This window comes from Pistacia vera, unplaced genomic scaffold (assembly GCF_008641045.1).
Source record: "Pistacia vera cultivar Batoury unplaced genomic scaffold, PisVer_v2 Contig734, whole genome shotgun sequence".
Lineage (NCBI taxonomy): Eukaryota > Viridiplantae > Streptophyta > Magnoliopsida > Sapindales > Anacardiaceae > Pistacia > Pistacia vera.
Window position 1 is genome coordinate 39691 of NW_022196595.1, and position 22185 is coordinate 61875.

Sequence of the window (22185 nt, forward strand, 5' to 3'; positions counted from 1 at the left end):
TGTTGAGACTGCTTCATGGAAATAAAAAATAAGCTGAGAAAAAGGCCAAGATGAAAAGCACATATGATGATTGAAGCAAATGAAACTTTCACAAATTTGAGAGAAAAAAATATTATTTTCTCTGCCGAAGCCTGAAGGTTGGAGCTTTTATTTACCTATTATTTCACTTTCTGATCAAAACAAATAATTAAACAAAAACCAATCAATCATCACAACCACAGCTTTATATAATACAAATTAAACCTTCATTAATTAATCACTAACTCAAATTAATTAAATTAATAAATAAACTAGTTAGTGAATTTAATAATACTATTCATGATTAGTGAATTTAAAACATTTTTTTTTTTTTTTCCTTTTGTTTCTGATTTTTTGTTATATGTTATAGTGTGATGTGAAAGTGCAAGAATTTACAATTTGTTATAATAAGACCTTTTAATGTCACATTATGACCTAAAAATATAAACGCATATTTTATAATTATTGGTTGTCTAAGCACCCTTATAGTATCAGTTATTTATCTTTGACAATTAAAAAATTCTCTAATTATATTGTGCTAACGTGTATTTGTTTCACATCGTCAATTTTATAAATTGTTGTCATATATATAGCTGGGTTCCAGTAATGAACAGTGATAAATAATGTTATATGAACAGTGATGAATAGTGCAGCAATGTTAGAATGTGGCGATTTTTGGCATGGCACTTTGAAACGGTTAAATAAGTTAGGCTCATGGCAAACAAGCTGTGTCGTTTTTTAGCCTTTTGGAATCGTTTAGGTGGGTTTTTAGACCTTTTTCTTTGGGTTTTTCAGGGGTGTGTTTGCAAACTTCTGGACTTTTTTGGGTTTATTGGAACTTTATTAATATTTTGGGACCTTTTAGTTTTTTAATTTTTTTCTTAGTTTTTTGGATTAGGGTAAAAAAAAGGCTGTTATAGTCGCAATAGGACAGTTTTTTATGATTATTTTTATTATTTGAAAATTTAAGCACTTTTTGTGGTTACTTATTCAATTCAGTATCTGAACTTGATACATTCGATGGTGATTTTTTGTATCAATTGTTCCTTGATGTTCAGTCATCTTTTTGTTTTGACATCAGTTTCCTTCTCTTTTGAATTAGTTTTTGAAAGTTAATTCTACTAAACTTATATATCATGGTATCAGATTTCAACTATAATGCACTACTTCAGTTCCCTTCTCTTTTGAACTAGATTTTAAGAGTTAATTCTACTAAACTTATTTATCATGACATCAAATTTCAACTATAGTGCACTATTTCCTGATAGTATACCTTTTAAACTTGAGTTCCATCCAAACCCGTTTATAATATCTTTTACGATTCCAGGTTCAAAACTGAAGTCTCATCATATACTACAATATTTGAAAAGTGAACTTTAAGATCTAATCAATAAACTGTAAAATGATGGGAAAACATTATCGGCAAATAATTATTATTGGACAGTTTAAAAAAAAAATTAAAATTCACATAAAAACTGAAATGACAGTGTATATATTGAAGATAAAGTTATCTTCGGCAAATTATCTATAAAATGAAAATTAAAAGAGAATTTTGGTGGAATTGAAAGGTAACAGTGCCAATCAGCCAATGCAACAAAAGTTTGAATCTGATGCCATAAAAATAAACTATTCTGCATGAGTTACTTATGTTTTATATATTTTAGATGCCTTGGAAAAGCATACATATGGGTTATATTTTTGCCTTTAATTATAAAGCACAAATTAATTCATTGAATAAATAAGATTTTTTATAATATAACAAAGTGCCCACAAAGTTGATTAATTAATATTTGATTCTTAATATAATCATGTGAAGACTTGAGGCATTACTTTTGAGAATTGGGTTAACACAAATAATTAGTTTTATGGTAACATTAATCTTAATCATGATTTGTAATGGCCAATAAATATGATTGGATGGATACAAATTTTATAGCATTACAGAAAAGAAAAATGGGGAGAAAAAAGGCTCCTGGCTCTTTAGCTTTTACATTCTGAAGAAAATTACTCTTTTGGTTCATACAGTTCCCACAAAGAAGAATTAGGTTATAAAATAAAACAAAAGCTCATCTCCAAGTTCTATACCTCAAACAAACGTATCCCAGAAAAGGCAAGGCCAAAACTTTCTAAAATATTGGTATGTTTGGAGTGTTTCTGGGTTACTGGTTTTGCTGCCAGACACAAAAATTTACTTATCATTTAACAGAAGGCTCACAGGTCAAAATTACTCACTCTCTATGGACATGGATTGGTTTGTTCATATCCTGAATGGTCGGTCTCCGGAACTCGTGTGGCTCAACTTTGCCTTCTTGAATTGTGTTTTCTTGGTTGCGATTTCTTGGAAAGGATTTGGTTCACCAAAGCTGTGTTTTTGGTTCCTTAGCTTCTTTCTTTTACCACGGTCGTATTCCTCATCCCTGTACAGTTTAAACGATGGTTTAGCATAATTAAGGGTTGTGATTACTAGTTTATTTTCAATATATTGTAAGAAAGTATTACTTGATATGAATATAAGCTGCAACATATTGGAGATCATAAAACTCACCACTCATCCAGAACATAGCCAATGCTTAAACTCCTAGTGTTGGCAGATTCTACAGTAGGAGGATGCAATTCGATCCCATCCCAACGTGCAACTGCAGTAAGCAAAGGCCAAAGAACAACATTCAGTATGCAGAATAGAAGGAAGATGAACAGAGACTATAAAATAAGCTACTACAAACAGTACCTAGAAGGTCTGTTATCTAACTACATGTGAAATCCTAGGCAGCAAACAATATAAGATGTTTAACTTAATTGAGTTGCAAATAACGCTCCCCAAGAAAAAAAAAAAAAAGCTATTGTAACTTTTTTGCTGCTAAACAATGGAAATCAAAGACAACCTAAGTTGCATGTATCATGTATACAACCCTTCCACAAGGAGTGGAAAGTTAAAGTAAGCCAATTCAAACACTTCATGGTTAAATGTTACACAACATTGTCTCAGATAAGAGCTCATTTAACCGGATGCAAAGAGCATAAAGAAAGCATTGCACATAAATATGGACCATAAANTGCACTGATATTCCAAAGGTTCATATCATCTTGATTACATTACGTAGCACATTTTGAAACTCATTTTGGGGTTTTAGAGTTGTTCCATCTTGACCCATTGGATTGATAAATAGGATTTGTGGTTTAATGAGCCCAATCAAATTGCTCAATCTTAACATGTTGGGTTTGTATTTATTGTTCCATCTACAATTAATAATTAATAAAAAATATTAGATCTATAATAAAATAATAATAATAATAATAATAATGGTGCACTGTATTGGCATTCCAAAGTTGTAACTATTTTGACGTGTTGGATGTGCATTAATAACAAGTATACAGGTGCATTGGATTGCTATTAATAATTGTGGTTTAATGACATCTATCTAGGATTGCTATTAATAATTATATAGGTGCATTGTATTAACATTGCATCCTTTCTTAGTATTCAATTTGTATTTAATTGTGTTGGCATTCGAGAGGTCTTAATAAGAGGTTATAAAAGGAGCGTATGTTCAGTTGTGTATTATTGCAATATGTTAGTTGATGTCAACAATACGTTTGGTCTTTTGTTAATTATTTATAGGTCATGTTAGTTTGTGTCAATAATACGTCTATTCTTTATGATTTTGTTAATCAATGATTTTTTATTTATTTATGTTTTTGTTCTTATTTATAGGTCAAAGATTCATGAATTGACATGGAATAAAGGTAGGATGTCTGATTGACATTGTCAAATGAGTTGTTATTTTGATTCATTCTTTTGAACTGTAAGTATATCTTCTAATTATTTTAATACGAAATTGTAAGTATATCTCCTAACTATTTTAATGGTTATTATTTGATCGTCTGATTGTTTTTGTTTGGTCAATCTATTTGAATGATTAATTGTGTTAGTCTTGCGGAATGGTAAGTGTATTCATTTACAATTTTAATATAAAGATTAATTAACTTTTGTTGATTTTGTTTTCAGGTAACAGTTTTATACAAATGAATAATTGTTCCTTAACAATCTTAACATGAAGATCAATTAAATTTTGTTATGTTTGTTTTCAAGGAAATGTTCATGTACTTTACTAAGATCAAATCGAGGATCATCCTATTGTCAACCGAACTGTGAGTATGTGTTATATCTATATTAGTAAAATTAGTTCATTTGTGTTGAATATGTTTTTTGTAAAAACATTCGCGTATGTTAATTTGTTATATGAATGATTAATTGTTTGTCCTGTTAATGTGGGAGTATATATGTTAAAACAATTAATTTTGGCTGATTACGTTTTCCAATTAATAGGTGTTATTTGAAATATTTCCTATCAGTCTTAATATGATAATCCCTTAAATTTGGGTTAAGTAAACCATTCATTTTATCATTACACACATTTCAATTTCCACTGAACAATTAGTAGTAAATTGACCATAACTTGCTCAATAAAAGTCCAATTAATGAGAGGATTGAATATTTAAAAACTAGATAGACATGGCCTTAATTTGATATATCATACGCTTAATTTGGATAACTGTAGCCCTACCGCCGAACAATTCATTTTATCATCACACACATTTGGTTTTCTCTATTTCTTGATTTTCACTGAACAATCAGTAGTAAATTAGTCATAATTTGCTCAATAAAAATCCAATTGATGAGCGATTTGAATATTTAAAAACTAGATAGATAGAGCTTTAATTTGATATATTATACGCTTATTTTTCATAACTATAACCCCACTGCCAAACTATTAATTTTATCATCACAAGCATTTTGGTTTCAACTAAACAGTCAGTAGTAAATTGACCATAACTTTCTTAATAAAACTCCAATTGATGAGAAATTTGAATATTTAGAAACTAGATAGAAAGGGCGTTAATTTGGTATATTATACACTTAATTTGGATAACTGTAGCCATATTGTCGAATCATTCATTTTATCATCAAATATTTTGGTTTTCACTAAACAGTCAGTAGTGAATTGACCATAACTTACTCAATAAAACTTCAATTGATGAGAGGTTTAAATATCTAGAAACTAGATAGATAGGGATTTAATTTGATATTGGATAAATATAGCCTCGCTTCTGAACCATTTATTTTATCATCACACACATTTTAGTTTTTCCTGTTTCTCAATTTCCACTGAACAATCAGTAGTAAATTGATCATACTCAATAAAAATCCAATTAATCAGCGGTTTGAATCTTTGGAAACTAGAAAGATAGAGCTTTAATTTGATATATTATACAATGAATTTGGATAATTATGAACCTACAGCCGAACCATTCATTTTATCATCACACACATAAAACCAATTCAATTTTAGTGATAACAAAAGAAAACAAATATTGATATGCAATTTTAATTGTATTTGTTCTATCTCTTTTTGTTGATATTTTTTATGTTATATACATATATCAAAAATAGGTTGTTGTTGAATACAACAAATTTTATTTGTATTACAAATGTCATATGAAGTTTGTTGTCAAGCCATGTAGTTTTAGTAAACCATTTGTAATATGCTGAACCATAATTATTATCCTTAAAAAAAAAATAAATATTGATATATAGTTTTAATTGTAATTGTTCTATCACTTTTTGTTCATATCTTTTTTTTGTTATATACATGTATCATGAAAAGAGATTGTTGCTGAATATTACTAATTTCATTTATTTAACAAATATCAATTGATATTTGATGTTGAACGATATAGTTTTAGTAAACCATTCATTTTATCATCATACACATTTAGGTTTCTACTAAACAATCAGTAGTAAATTGACCATAACTTGCTCAATAAAACTTCAATTGATGAGATGTTTGAATCTTTGGAAACTAGACAGATAGAGCTTTAATTTGATATATTATATGCTTAATTTAGATAACTGTAGCCCTACAGTCAAACCACTTCTTTTATCATCACACATATTTTGATTTTCACTTAACAATCAATAGTAAATTGACCATAACTTTCTTAATAAAAATCCAATTAACGAGAAGTTTGAATATTTAGAAACTAAAATAATAGGGCTTTAATTTGATATATTATAATCTTACTATATGTAATCCACGAAGGATACTATGGTCCTTTTATCTCTAAAATTGGATCAAAGTGTTAATATAACGGTCTAACTTAGCCTTCATACCTTCAAGATCTTGCCAATGGAAGCATCCAAGAAGTCTGGCAAAGACAGAAGTCGCAAAGTATGGCCCTGCAAAGAACAATAGTCCAGCTCAGTAGCATATTCTGCTCAACTGAATGATATAAAGGTAAAAAATTAAATGAGCAAAAGAAATATGGAATGAAGTAAATGTGATAATGGAGACTTACCACTGGGAAGTAAATGTGGCGGTTGAACCGGCTATACTCTTCACCAGGAACTCAACCGCGTCAATCGTGGACACAAATGATGGCAGAGAAGCGGCAGTGAGAAAGGTCGGCTTGGCTGTGTTGGCAAAATTAGAGTACGGTGGTGCTGCATGCGTGGAGTGCCACTGACATCGCAAATTTGGGGGAAATGAATTTTGAGACGCAGATTTGAATTTGAGAATTTAGATGCTTTCAATTTTGCTAATCACGGTTATTGAAGGAATTTTATTTTTTGGGTGAACTGACGTGGCAAATGTCTGATGTGACAGATGAGGTGGCATCTGCCACATCAGCGGTATGTCAAAGTCTGTAATTAATGGCAACTCAACTTCTTACAATCACACCTCTGTCGCTTCAGTCGCTCTTCATCTCACACGCCGCCGCTCTATCACCTCCTCCATGCGACACCACAATCATCTCCAGATCCATCACCGTCGTCCTGCTTCCTGCACTTGCTGGTGACCTCTCGATTCTTCCACTCCGGTCTCGCGATTCGGCGTATCGGTGGCGCAGGAGTCTATAGTCGCCTCGGCATCGCAACAATCGCCTGACCCTCTCCTCTGCGTCGATCTCCTCTCCGATCTCATCTCCGCCATCGACGAAGAGCCCAAGGTCGGTCGATCTAAACGGTGCGTTTTCTTGATGCACTCATTTTTACTCCAAATGTGAATTTTAACTGTGCGATTTAATTTAGTTTTTTTTGGTTACTAAGAGAGAGACTTTGCAGAGAACATTTGCTGAACTCTATTTACAAAACATTTTTCCTTTATTCATTTGCTTCTACGGTTATTTTTACCAAGAAATTAGGGTAATTGTTTTTAGTATTTGTGTTTGTCTTGTGGTGAAAAGCAGGGTTTATGAGAATGGGTGTAGCGGTTTTGAGCGGTGAAGAAGCAATGGAAATGGAGTTGGAGACAGAGAAGAACAAGACTAAGAAGGATGTGTCGTCTGAGGTGGTTAGGTGGGAAAGATTTCTGCCGAGGATGGTTCTTAGAGTTCTATTGGTAGAAGCAGATGATTCTACACGTCATATTATCTGTGCTCTTCTTAGATATTACAGTTACAGAGGTATTACTTTAGTGCTTCTCTTCTTCTTCTTTATTCATTTTCATTTTACTTTTAGTTCTTCTTGTACTTTTTTTTTTTTTTATTTGTAATGATACGAGGTACTAGAAAAAGGAAATGAACTTCAATTGGGTATCTTTTAACGAACCAGTAGTTTTTAATTTGATAATTTAGATGTGAACATTGGTTTGAGATGCTTAATTTTATCATCAGATCTCACAAACTTCATATGATGTTAATGGTGGTTGAATTTATGTTTGCCGTAATTTGGGTGTGGGAGTTTACATAAACCTGCTTGCAGTGTATAGATCTATCTTTGACAGTCAATCTCACAATCACAACGCTTGATACAAATGCAGAAGACGACGCAAGCATGGTTCATCAGAGGTCCGAGCACTGCCAACTCAAACGACCACCAACAAAAGCCTTTGTCTCTGCTGGCTGATTGGAACACTTACGCCTTTTCTCAAGAATCCGATTCCTCCACATTCGATCTTGAAGCTACTGTCCGCACCACCACCGACAAAGTCAGCGGCACTTTTAGCGTTTGTGATGAGTTTGAGAGGTTGAGTGGATTTTCCTCTTTGGTTGCCCTGCTGGTGCTAACTTCGTCAATGCTCTTCCTTCAAGTATCTTCATATTTATTTATTTATTATTTTTTTTTTTAATGTTTAATTGTGGCAAGTTCAGATTTATTTTTCTTTCTTTTTTTTTTTTTCATGATATTTCTTTTTTCTAATTTCCATTTTGGGTTTTGAATTAGAATGGCGGTGGGGCTGATGAAAAGCTTGAGGACTCTGGGAAAACCACTTCTGAGGTGCATGATGAGGCTGAGCAGGAATCCAGATCTTAGGTATTCTCTCACTCTATGCAATTTGTTTATTAGGTTATTGTGTATGTTTAATTGCTGTGACTGGTGATTAATGGATCTCATTTGATGTCAATTTTTGCAGATAGATCTCAGAGTTGCTTTGGGGCCAGGGTGTGTACAGTGGCGAAGGAATCACAACTGAATAGTTGTTTAGAAGGTTTTATGCTTCTTTTTTGCATGTTAGTTTCCCTACTCTGTCTCAATCATGGCTTATTATGGTAGTTGATAATGATAAAAATGTATATTTTATAACTAAATGTTGATAAAAAAAAAATTACAATAAAGCCTTCCTGATACAACTATACTGCATGTTAAACTGTGTTTATAGTCTGAATCCGGATATTCTTGAAACTGTCATTAATTAACCAGATTAAACATCAACATCTTCACCTACTTTACACATTTCAGACGTACATTGCTTCTTAATTGAGGACATTAATATATACTAACAAATTTTTTTATTTTTTTTTATTTTAATAAAAAACTGTATGAGATTGACAGAATGTTTGATAAAGTTTGTGTTACATTCATGATGAATCCTGGGGAGTTCCAGTTTTTGATGACAAGTAAGTCAGTTGTAATATTTAATCCAGTGAATATATAAATTATGAAAAATCAGTGCCAACTTTTAAATGGTAAATTATCATCAAACAGTCCACTGTTCGAGCTACTTGCATTGTGTAGTATGTTGATGGATTACAACAGGAATAAAATATTGAAAAGAAAAGAATTATTCAGGTACTACTTCTTTTGCACTACTCAAATGTAACTAAAATTTACATATTTCAAGATACCTTCATCATAAATCTAAACATTTGGTCGATAACATAGAGAAGCTTTCGTGGGATTCGATCCTGTGGTTGTTGCCAAAATGGGGAAGAAAGAGATCTTAGAGATATTATCAGACAAAGCAATAATGTTGGCAGAGAGTAGAGAGAGGTGCATACTAGACAATGCCAACTGCATAATGAAAGTAAGTTTGAATATTCAATTCCTCAGTATATATTTACTTTTTCTGCAATCTCTTTGAATTGCAGTGCTCATTAGTTGCTCACTTAACCTCATTGTCCAAATGCAGATTGTGAACGATTTCCAGTCCTTCAGTAGCTTTATGTGGGGTTATGTAAAAACCAGTGATTAACAAATACAGATACCCAAGAAATGTTCCCTTAAGGACTCCAAAAGCTGAAGCCATCAGCAAGGATTTACTGAAGCGGGGGTTTTAATTTGTTGGACCGGTGATAGTTTACTCATTCATGCAGGCAGCAAAGCTGACAATTAATTGGTATTCTCTCACTCTATTCAATTTGTTTATTGGGTTATTGTATATGGTTAATTGCTGTGACTGGTGATTTACCTTTGAGATGATCGTTACTTAAGATAAGGTACCCTAAAGAAGAGAGTTTGCCAATCCAACTTAGAATATTCCCTTTGAAGTGGTTATAGCTAACAACTAAGACTACCAACTGAGAACTATTAATGTAGAAAGCATCTTTTAACTGTCGTTGCAATCTATTTCTTGACAAGTGAACTTGCTTGATTCCTGTAGGGCTAAAACAAGATGGAAAACTTCCAGAGATATTATTGTCTGAAAGGTCCAAAATTTCAAGATCATCAATTTGACTTAGTTCTTTCGGAATTAGACCTTCAAATTCATTATTTGACATTACAATAACTTCTAAAGTTGATAGATTTCCAAACCATCTTGGGATCTTGCCTTAGAGATGTTTACTTTGAGATACAATACTATTAAAGAATAGCAATTCAACAAGCTTTTTGGGATCTCTTCACTAGAATGATTACATCCAATTGTAATGTTACTAAATTTGTGAAGTTCATATTATTAGAGATAAGATATGACCTTGCAAATTGTTGTTTTGATAATACTAATAGTCGTAGTAAGAAGCACCCTATGGCCAAGTGCTCAGGCAATCCGCCAGCCAACTTATTGCTTGATAAGTCCAGAAATTTCAAGGAGCTCATATTACCAAAAGAAGATGGAATGCTACCATTGAAAATATTTATAGAAATGTTCAATTGTATTAGCTTTGGTAGTTTTGCACCAATCTCCATTGGAATTTGGGCATGAAAGAAATTGACGGAGATATCTAATTCTTTTAAATGTATGTTGGTTTGAAATGGCAATAGGAAAGTTTCTAAAGGAGAATTATTAACTAGACAAAGTGTTTCTAGGTGGGTATTGTTGTAGAACAACCAATGCGGAAATTCTCCACCAAAGTTAATGTGAGAGAGTTGAACTTGTTCCAAGTCATGTTGATGGTAAAGAAATTTGGGAAAAGTGCCACCATTTCCACAACCAGACAACGTGATGGAATTTAATTGAAATTTTGGGGTCAAAGAATATGACATGGTTTCAAAATATATTTGGTTATTTGTACTCTTGAAATATTTGAGGTTTGAAAGGTTAAAAAACGAATTGAGTGACACTGGGACTTGTAATTGTTTGAAATGACTTTGATGGATGGTAGATCTTAAGGGGAGATGAGATGTTTCCAGTAATTTGATTGGAAGAAATATCTAATTGCTTAAGTGAAGTCAAATTTGCCAAACATGGAGGTAAGGGACCCCCTAAATCATTATAGCCAATATACAACTCTTGCAAATGCACCATCTCATACAAGCCTGAAATAAAACATGTCATTTAATTATTAACATATATAATTCATAAACATTTACAGCAAATATTAGTAAATCAAATTTCTTATTAAGATAGGCATGATTTTAAAATCTTTTTTTTTTTTTTTTTGGTCACTATTTCAATTTCATCAATTAATACAAAGTGATCACTTTAAATTCATCGTTTATTCTTTAAGCTGTTTATTATCTTTTTTGTCACTTTTTCATTTCAAGCTATTACATGATCCGTGTAAATAATTTTTTTAAAATTTTTATTGATTGCATATGTATGTATTGGATTTTAAGCTAATACCAAATATAGTTGCATAATCCAAAGTTAATCTCAAATGATTAAAACTTAATAACAAGAAAAATGTAATACACAGAAAAAGAAAATGAAAATAATTTAAAACTGGTATCAGATGCCATAATATAGTGAACACGGACTGGAATTAAAACTATTGCTTCGATAAACTGTAAGCTGATAAATTATACACAAAACGCCTAAAACTACATACGAACCCCTGACAATCTTTTGTCCTGGACCATTTTAGATGGACAGTAAGCACATAAGGTGCTTTGTGAACTGTGAGCTACTTGAGAGCCCTAACTTTCCGCTTGCATCGTAGGCACTGGTACTGCTTCTCCCCTCCATCTAACAGCTCAGCGCAGTGAAATTTGTAAGGGCTTTATGCAAAGAATCAGTCTTGTGTACTTCAAGACTTAAATCTAGGAAGGGATCAAATTTGTTGGAGCCGTAAGAACATTGCATACATTTGACCTGCACAAGTAATAAGAAACCGTTCAAAATGTAATAGAAGCATCCAATGTTGAAATCTCATAATTCACCATGTAATCTAAGCTTTCCCACAGTTTCTCCTGACCACCTTCTCACTTAGTAACCAAACCACCTTGAAGCAATAATAAAAATAATAAAAAATTAATCAATTAATAACTACCTAACTACGTAAACGACCACCAAAGATCTTGTGTACCAAACTCTTCTCATAAACACTTATGCATTGATTCCAGCAAGTTCACCATGCATTCATGCGCATCCTCCTGTCTTGAACTTCTAAAGTTTCGAGATATGCCTAATGAATGGTCAAGGATTCCAAATTCTAAGAGATGCATAGGAAGAAACTCACTGCCATTGAACATACATGAAATAGAACACATAAGACTTAGCAAGGATACATCGCAAGTTTAAGACAAGATCCTTTGGTGCTAGTATTCTCCCAGGCGCTTGCAGAGCACGGCTAACATGTTTCTGAATGGCACACAAGGCACAAAACCCAGAAATACGACCTTCATAGATTAGTGATTGAAAATCAGCACCGAAACATAAAACTGCCCTTTGCGATGTACAAACAGAATACATACATGCACAATTAATTAAAATGAGACAACAATTACTAGAGACAACAACATCAAAAGAAGTTCAATAAAAATGGGGCGCACACAGCCAAAAGAAAATACTAATAATAAAACAAAAGCATAAAAATGTAGAAACATCATAAAAGAATAGATTCCTTTATGGTCATAAATGGCAAGCCCGAGAAAGAGATATTTTCATCTCTTCTTTTTCAAATACTCTTCTTGCGTGCTAGGAAGGAGAAGGACCTACTAAGTAAGTCATTTTAAAATCAATATCATGCATGCTTACATGAAAATTCAAAATCATAACAAGGGATTAAGAAAAAGTATCATCATCATGCTTATATATTTTAACACAAGAGCCCTATAAACCATAGATTTTCTTCGGCTATTTACACAACTTAATACCAATCAAATATACTACATCCTAATTTGTACTGAGTAGAATGGATTAAAAAAATCTTTAAACCTCCACTGAAAGTGGCGACTTATTAAATGTGCTCCTCTCAACCAGCCATTATTCTAATTACTTGTATCTAAAAATTAAATCACACTCACAGTGACAATACATAAACCACAAAACCTTCTGAAACAACTATGGAAGTCTTTGAACTTTATTTTCAATGAAGCAACTACATATCCATGGGAGATCAATATCAAAGCTAAATGTGCTTCTATAACCCCATCATAAGAAATAAAAGTACAGCTAGACACATAAATTGATTCAGAAATCGGCATGCCTATATTATTGTGTTCATGGATATAAAAGGCAAAAAAAGAAAGGATTGATCAGAAATAGAAAACCACTTACAAGAATTTCGATGCTTGCCACTCTGCAAGTATGCCGCTAAAGGCTCTGTATATGTCAGACACTGCAACACTGAATTGAGAAAACAAGTATTTCCAAGATTTTCAAAACCAGCACCCTGTAAGTCATACATATCATTATCGATAAGTTTAGGTTCAACACAAAACCAAGTTCATCACATCTATTACCTAAAAAGCGTCATACATTTGCCATTGAAAAAATTGACACCAAATTTATTCGAAATGCCAAATTCAGCTAAATACCAAGTCTTTGAGCTGAAATCACCAACTGATAACCACAATTTAACATATCTTAAACTATGGCAACATACTATAATCCAAAATAATAACAAATATGATGTACGATCGGTATTTCGTTATTACTTTCATTGCACATTTGTAAAGACATATAGACTACCAAAACCATTAATTCCAGTAACTATACTACAATTTTACTCCCGCACCATAGCAATTCCCCTAAAATAAAACATGAAACTAACAAATACTCATAAATTACTGTTACCATACTGGGATTTCACTTCCTGTAACATACCAATTGCCCTTCAACAGAACTAAATCAAACTACAACGAAACGATCGAATTCCAACAAATTATCAATACAGAAAAAATTCATTCAAAGCCATAGAATTAAAAAAAAAAAAAAAAAAAACAAGGCAATCTTTACAAACTAAACACACTCACAATTCTCCGAAAAGTCATCCCGAAACTCAGCTCAGGATCCAACCCACAATCCCAAAACTCCGACCCATCAACTTTCTTCCCCGACCCGCCACTCGGACCTTGTCCTTGACCTGTCCCAGCTTTCTTCTGCTCCGACCCACTGGGATTCAGCGTCTCCAATTTAAAATCACCATGGTCACCACCATTACTAAGCCCACTAAAGACTTTTCTAGCCGGATGAAACTCGATCCTTCTTTGGAACCCAGAAAAGGATCCGCCTCCAGGATCCGAATAGCCGCCCGCCACTGCCACTTGAACTTCAGTAATTATATTCTCCATCACTTGAAAATGAATGAAAAGATTTGACTTTTGGGATTAAAATTGAATAGAATTGATAACGGGGTAAAGAGGATTGGAAATTAGGGTTTTTATTAAGGTGGGTGTTGTAAAAAGCAGAGCAGAGCTGTTTTGGCTTCTGCAAAAGAGAAGGGCTTAAGCGAGAGTAAGGAGTATTAAACCCTACTCGGTGGGGTAACATGTCATTTTTCTTTTGGTTGAGACTTGGGGGATTTTTTCTAGTTTTGGGTGTGAATGTAATGATATTGATATTTTGGGACCTCTCAAGTCCAATTGATTCGTTAAGCTGTGTTTTTTTTTTTTTTTTTTTTTCCAACTGTGGGATTAAATTCTTGAGATAAAACGGTCCACTTGAATTGGGTATATTATTATTAATGTACAATAATAATAAAGATATTGATTATTATTTCATTTAATTTTAAAATCTTTACTATGTTAATAATTAGAATATCATAGCAATTTGGGAAAAATTGTGGATAAACTTTGAAATATTTTGAAGTATTTTTATTAAAAAAATTATATAGAAAATGTCTATGTCAACAAATTTACTTTATCTTCTTTATTGATGAAACTTTGGTGCAATGATGCTATTTAATGGTGAACTTTTGTCAATGCAGTCCACAAGAAAATGATTTCCTTAGTAGCTACTTCTAAATAATGTGATATAATTTAGATATTGAATATAGTATTTCATTAACTTCATTAATTAATATATTTTTAATTAGAATATCAATCAATTGAGAGAAAAAAGTGTTCCATAATTTTTAATAAAAAAATAACACATATGAAGTATTTTCAAACTATATAAGTTTATAACTTCATTTAATGATTCAATAAATTTATTTTATCATTTGACTTAAAGAAAATACATATTATTGAAAAAGAAAAAGTTGACATATACATGTAATATTACAATCATATTTCAACCACGAAATTATTGGAGATGGTCAATAACAAAATAGTAACAGGAGATCATCCACTTCTCCACAAGATAAAACCATGTTCGTCTCCAATAAGGATTCACATACAAAATTCCAGCAATCACTAAAAGCACAACTATGTAGGTCACCACAAAAGTGATATAGAAGATGTCCACGTCAACAAAATGACAATCTTCTTTGCTGTCAGTTGAAGCTCCTCGTGTTGATGATGGTGATTCCATTGGGTTGCAACTTTTGTTCAAAGGCGGGCCACAAAGAAAAGGGTTTCCTTTATAGCTACCTTCTTCAAAGGTTGCAAATTGATTAATCCTTTCAGGTGTTTTTCCTGACAAATTATTGTGTGCCACACTGAAAACAGACAATGTGTATATCTCTACTAGTTCAGAGGGAATTTTTCCATTCAAATTGTTGTAAGAAAGATCCAAGCTCTCAATTTGTTTGAGATTTGAAAATGTTATTGGGATTGAGCCTGTCAAATTATTGTGAGAAAGATTAAGAGTGTGAATCGCGGTTAGGTTTCCAATTTGAGGAGAAATTTCACCGAATAATTTATTGCAAGAAAGATCAATTCCAGACATAAATGTGAGGATTCTTCCCTTGTAGGAGTAGGATATACTTTTTGTTCTGAACTGTATAGATGCTTCGCTTTGGAATTGAGTACTACTTGAATAAGAACTCATATATATATCCAAAATAGCAGACGTTATAGTTGTATCATTCCCATTTTCTTCATGAAGGGCAGTGAAATCCAAGCAAGAAGGAATTTTACCATAGAGACTGTTTTGAGAGAGATCTAGCAAGCGTAGTTCTGTGAGATTGCACAATTGAGTAGGTAATTCACCTTCGAGATGATTGTTACCTAAGATAAGGTAACCTAAAGAAGAGAGTTTGCCAATCCAACTTGGAATATTCCCTTTCAAGTGGTTATAGCTAAGATCTAAGACCACCAGCTGAGAACTATTAATGTAGACAACATCATTTAGTTGTCCTTGCAATCTATTTCTTGACAAGTGAACTTGCTTAAATCTTGAAAGGTTAAAACAAGATGGAAAACTACCAGAGATATTGTTTACTGAAAGGTCCAAAATTTGAAGATAATCAATTTGACATAGTTCTTTTGGAATTGGACCTTCAAGCGTATTATTTTGCATTGCAATAACTCCTAAAATTGATAGATTTCCAATCCATCTTGGGATCTTGCCTGAGAGATGGTTATCATTGAGATACAATACTCTTAAAAAACTGCAATTTAACAAGCTTTTTGGGATCTCTCCACTAAAATGATTACCATCCAATTGTAATACTTCTAAATTTGTCAAGTTCATATTATTAGAGAAGATATGACCTTGCAAATTGTTGTTTGATAACACCAAGAGTTCTAGTGAGAAGCACCCTACAGCCAAGTGCTCAGGTATTCCGCCAGCCAACTTATTGTTTGATAAGTCCAAATATTGCAAGGAGCTCATATTACCAAAAGAAGATGGAATGCTACCATTGAAAGAATTTCCAGAAATGTTGAAATAGAATAGCTTTGGTAGTTTTGCACCAATCTCTATTGGAATTTGGCCATGAAAGGAATTGATGGAGATGTCTAAGCTTCCTAAATGCATATGGGATTGAGATGGCAATAGGAAAGTTCCTGAAAAAGAATTATTAACTAGAAAAAGTGATTCTAGTTGGGTATTGTTAGACAACAACCAATACGGAAATTCTCCACTCAAGTTCATGTGGGAGAGATAAACTTCTTGTAAGTTATGTTGATGGTAAAGAAATTTGGGAAAAGGACTAACAATTCCACAACCAGCCAACGTGATGGAATTTAATTGGAATTTTGGGGTCAAAGAATATGACATGGTTTCAACATATATTTGGTTATTTTCACTCTTGAAATCTTTGAGGTTTGAATGGTTGAAAAATGGACTGAGTGATATTGGGACTTGGAAGTGATTGTTTGAAATGTCAAGGGCTTGGATGGATGGTAGATCCTTAAGGGCAGATGAGGAGATGTTTCCAGTAATTTGATTGGTAGAAATATCTAAGTCATGAAGTGAAGTCAAATTTGCTAAACATGGAGGTAAGGGACCCCACAAATCATTATTGTCAATGTTCAACTCTTGCAAATGCACCATCTCACACAAGCCTGAAATAAAACATGTCATTTAATTATTAACATATATATTTCATAAACATTTACATCAAATATCTTATTACGGTCCGCATGCTTTTAATATTATTTTTTTTTGTCACTATTTATTGTTTCAATTTCATCAATTAATACAAGCGATCACTTTAAACTCATCATTAATTTTTTGAAACGTTTATTATTATGGTGGACATGGTTGTCTTCTTTTTTGTCACTTTTTCATTTCAATGTAATCTATTAATGCTAGTGATTTATAGCTAATACATGAACTGAGTAAATGTTTTTTTTTTTAATTTTAATTTATTGCATATGTATTTATTTGATTTACTAACCTTGATCATATAATGTGCCATTGAGTCCGCAATTAGACAAAGATAATTTCTTAAGAGAAATTATCGGTTTAAAGATTTGAGAAAAGCTGTTGTTGAGAGTAGTTCGCTCCATGCCCAAACGTTCCAAATTTTTGAAATAAATAGAACCTACACATTGACATGAATGTATGTGAATATCCATAAGCAAATGTTCCAAAATTTGAAATTACTAAAACCTATACATACTGAAAAACAATATTAAATTAAAAAAAAAAAAAAGATATCAAGCTTAATTGCACATTCTACTGATCATTTTGTTACTTTTAAAGATTAAAATGAATTCAATCTAATCCATTCCAAAAGAGGAAAGTTCCTACAATTTTCAATATTTTATTGCCAACATTTAAGGCTAAAAGCCTGCTCAGTTAAAATATAAATATTTGGTCTCATTTTTGGAATTCCCATATCTAGAATATTATAATAAAAGAAAAATTAATTTTCAATACGTATATAAATTATTATTTGATCTCATTTTTGTAATATTTCATTTTTTCCACATCTAACTTGAATATAGAATTTCAAGAGGTGTTTGATCCACATATATGAATTAATGCAAATGAAACTAATCTTGAATTTACCATGATTAGGCGAGAAGCCATTGAGTTCACAATTGAACATTGACAAATTTTTCAGTGAAGTACAAGTTGCAACAGTTTGTAGAAAGCTTATGTGGAGCTTTGACTCATCCAAGATCAATTCTTCCAAGGTGGTCAAATTATGCAACTCTGGTAAAGCAGTACAATAAATTTAAATGATGCTAGGTAAGTAATTGATAAATTATCAACAATTTTGTTTTAGCATCATAACTTTTACTTATTTCTTACCTCGAGCAATCATTGTTTGATTAAAACTATTATATGAAATGTCAAGTCTCTTTAAGGATGGGAACAACCTCAATGTTGATTGTAGAAAAACAGTTGCATTAGTGGTTTCAATACCACTCTGTAGAGAAAGGGCATTCAACTTCTTCAAGCCTCTATAATCTGTGAGTTAAAAAACTGAATTATAATTAACAGTCTTCAATGTAATACAAGGAATGGATTTTACAAAGGAATTTATTTTTTTCTAAAACTCAATTCTCATATTTTGCAAATTAAATAAAATAAAAAATATGTTTTTATTAGCTGGAGTACAAAGATTTAGAAACACAGTTTTTTCTTTTATAAAAAGAATTAGTATTAACCTCAAAAATTGTGTTATGCGTTTTTGAAAAAAATAAAAAAAGAAAACTTAAAAAACATACAAATAACATTATGGGCTTAATGGTTTATAGAAATTAAACTTAGTCTTTCTCTTAATAAAAATAATTCTCTATTTTTCAAATTTTAAAAGAAAAAAATTGTTTGCTAGACAGTTGAAAATCAAGATTCAGATGAACTTTTTTTCTTAAAAAAAATAAAAATAAAATAAACTCAAGAATTATGTTTTTTAATTTGTAAAATAATACCTATTGCATCATTACTATTTATTTAATATTTCATTAATATCAAAACTGTTGTCAAATACACAATCAGGTAGAAAATTGAGAGTTAAAAAAAATTGATTAAATATTATTACTTAAGTTTAGTTATGGGCCTGTAGTGATGGAATGAATTGAATACCTTTGGAGTTGACAAATTTATCAATCTTATTCCGGCCCATGTACAATTCCTCTAAGTTTTTCAAGGAACATAATCCTAGGAACAAATGAAACAGAGTTAATTAAAAATTGATCATAGTAAGACATTAAGAGTTTTATCAAACTTACCTTCAACGTCAACAGTTCCATTCAATCCAATATCTTCTAGCTGCAAAGATTTTAATGAAGAGAGACCACCCAAAGATGATAATATACTATTGCTAAGGTTGTTATAACTTAGATCGATAACCTCCAAGTTACTCAAACCTGGAAATAGTCAAACAATTTCACAAAATTAAAATGTTTCATATATTTAATCTAAAAAGTCCAATTATATTGTAAATTCACCAAAAAAAAAAGTTGAAATTATGAGAATGAGAAGCTAGCTAAATTAGCTTGAATATTAATAAACCCATTCAAATTATTCAGTTGTATATCCGAATAAGATGTTATTATAGGAAGTGAACTAGTGAAGAATTTTAAGATATATTTATAATTATTTAAAATCTTAATTTCTACAATTTGATTTCATTAAAAATCTTCTAACAAGGTGAAAATGGGAATTTTTAATCCTTAAAAAGGCTTTGCAATCCTAGTTGGTGATGTGCGTTGTCCACTCCCTTCAAAGGAGCGTGAATGTCTCATATGGATTGCTTTTTGGCTTATTGTTCTATTTTACGTACATTCCTAAAATAACCTTCCTTGTTTAGTTCATAACCCATAAAAAAGTAAGTAATTGTGTGGTTGTTCTAGTAATTATACTGAGACATTTTCTGATGGCTTGGTTTTCAAAACTGAATTTGACAGGCATGAGATAATGAGTGGGCTTTTACTGGTTTTATAAACACGGTGACAATTTTTGACGGTTTTGATATTTTGTTTGGGACAAAATTGTGTGGCTGTGATTGAGAGCTTGTATTTGCTCCAAAGAAGCTGTAAATTGTGATCATGTCACAAATATTATTACTTATTACCTTTGGGGCTGACAAAATGATCAATCTCATTTAACCTCATGTCCAACTCTTTCAAAGAATGTAACCCTGAAAAAGATTAAACAATTTCATAAGGTTAAACTCTTTCATATACATAAGATTAAACAATTTCATAAGGTTAAACTCTTTCATATACATACATAATTTAAAAGTCTAGTTACTAGAAATTCACAAACAATTAATGGTTGAAATTAAGAGAATGAGAAGCTAGCTTATTACCTTCAATATTAACAACTCCTTTAAATTTATTACGGTATAGATCTAAATACTTTAATGAGGAAAGACCAGCTAGAGATGATAAGATGCTGTTGTTAAAGTTGTTTCTGGCTAAATTCAATTCCTCCAAATTACTCAATCTTGATAGCCTCTCGAAACCTACAAATACTCAATCACTTTCAAGCGAATAAATTGCTTCATACATATTATCATATAATGTATCATACAATTATTCAAAAAATATTGAAAACATAAATCAATAATCATAAAATTAACAACTCCATAAAATATGTTGAAATCCTAAAATTTAATAGTAAATGAGAGACTTTTGAGGAATTTGTAATAATGTGAAATCATTTTATTAAAATCATATGGTACTAGCTAGATGCAAATAAATTTACTAGAAATTAAATATGAACCTAAATGTAGAAATAAATTAAGTTGAAGGGAGGAAGACAATTGACCTTCATTCTCAATACAACCAGCTATATTGTTGCCACTTAACTTAAGGGATTGTAGTTGTTGGAAGGGAGAAAACAAAGAAGCATTTAGATACCACTCTCCCAAATTAAAATCCCTTACATCCCAAAGATGGAGTTTGATGACTCTTCCAGTGTTGTTGTCACACATAACACGTTCCCATCTACAACACTCTGAATTCTTCACCCAATTGTAAAAATACCCATAAGAATTAGGGAAGAAATGTTTAAGTTGCAAGAGAGCAGTTCTCTCTTCCTCCCAACACCCCTCTCCTAAAGAAACCAACATCATTACAAAGAACACCCAAAACCACTTACAATCCATCTCTTAATACACTCAAGCTTTGTGACTCACAACACACTACTTCTATGCTATTTATACAAAAAGGCACCAACTTCTGTTTGGATTTCCTTGTCTTTTCCATTAATAAGTTTTTTTTTTCCTTTTTTTTTTTAATACTCTTAATTTTATGTAGTAATACTCTAATCAACTCTCAGTCTCTAAACATCTAGATAGACATTCAATATCAATTGATAGAAAAAGAATATTAAATTTTAGCTTATAGTTTATCTTATCTAAATTAACAAAATTATAAATTTAAAATATTAAAAATAGTTTTTCTTATTAATTTTTTTCTTTTTTATTTTAAAGATTATAATTTTAGCTGGCATTGACCAGTTGTCACTTTCACTTTTCCAAGTCAATGTAATTGGCACAACAGGTTAAAATAATAATCTCATTTTTCTATTAGAAAAAAATCTATTAAGGGCTTTACATTAATATTTAAAATCCCACATTTTGACGCTAGTAATCAATTAAAAATATATTGTGATTTCATAGGATCTCAGTTGTATTGATTAAAATTATAACTGTAGTTTTCATTACTATTAATTATATAGAAGTCTATCATAAAATGTTATTATTCTCCCATTTTTATTTTTTTTTAATTTTTTATACCTCTCATTATTATCTTGTGAAATTCATTTGATAAATTTGGTTAAAAAAAGTAAAGGAAAAGGAAAAAAAAAAAAAAAAACTGAGAAAAAAGGCTTCAATTCCTCCTTTAGAATTGATAAACCAACAAAATTTATTACTTTAATTTATTAATTTTTAAAATTTTTTATTAAAAAATACCATGGTGTCACTTTTCATATTTGCCGTAATTAATGAATAGTTTTCAAATTTAAGGTGTTATTATAATTTGGCTTATAATTA

General features: G+C 31.3%; 3 protein-coding genes, 1 long non-coding RNA gene and 1 pseudogene across 4 annotated transcripts; 2 read left to right on the forward strand and 3 right to left on the reverse strand.

Moving 5' to 3' along the window:
* Nucleotides 1-1936: 1936 nt before the first annotated feature.
* LOC116115238 lies at nt 1937-2928 on the reverse strand. The gene is made up of 2 exons (XR_004125644.1): nt 2564-2928; nt 1937-2435 (listed from the first exon to the last, which is right to left on the reverse strand). It is a non-coding gene; the product is annotated as an uncharacterized LOC116115238 (long non-coding RNA).
* Nucleotides 2929-7832: 4904 nt separating this feature from the next.
* LOC116115224 lies at nt 7833-8453 on the forward strand. The gene is made up of 3 exons (XM_031401386.1): nt 7833-8089; nt 8243-8332; nt 8433-8453. The coding sequence occupies exons 1-3, from the start codon at nt 7833-7835 to the stop codon at nt 8434-8436; spliced, it is 351 nt and encodes a 116-aa protein (XP_031257246.1). The 3' UTR covers nt 8437-8453.
* A 125-nt stretch (nt 8454-8578) lies between these two features.
* LOC116115225 lies at nt 8579-9702 on the forward strand (annotated as a pseudogene).
* Nucleotides 9703-11992: 2290 nt separating this feature from the next.
* Nucleotides 11993-14322, reverse strand: LOC116115226 (ubiquitin carboxyl-terminal hydrolase 23). The gene is made up of 4 exons (XM_031401387.1): nt 13874-14322; nt 13176-13290; nt 12185-12295; nt 11993-12081 (listed from the first exon to the last, which is right to left on the reverse strand). Exons 1-4 carry the CDS (start codon nt 14189-14191, stop codon nt 11993-11995), a joined length of 633 nt encoding a protein of 210 aa, XP_031257247.1. The 5' UTR covers nt 14192-14322.
* Nucleotides 14323-15087: 765 nt separating this feature from the next.
* Nucleotides 15088-21294, reverse strand: LOC116115227 (receptor-like protein 15). Its single transcript, XM_031401388.1, has 9 exons — nt 20955-21294; nt 20494-20649; nt 20257-20322; nt 19412-19549; nt 19266-19340; nt 18489-18647; nt 18243-18389; nt 17626-17772; nt 15088-17290 (listed from the first exon to the last, which is right to left on the reverse strand). Exons 1-9 carry the CDS (start codon nt 21292-21294, stop codon nt 15144-15146), a joined length of 3375 nt encoding a protein of 1124 aa, XP_031257248.1. The 3' UTR covers nt 15088-15143.
* Between the last annotated feature and the right edge of the window lie 891 nt (nt 21295-22185).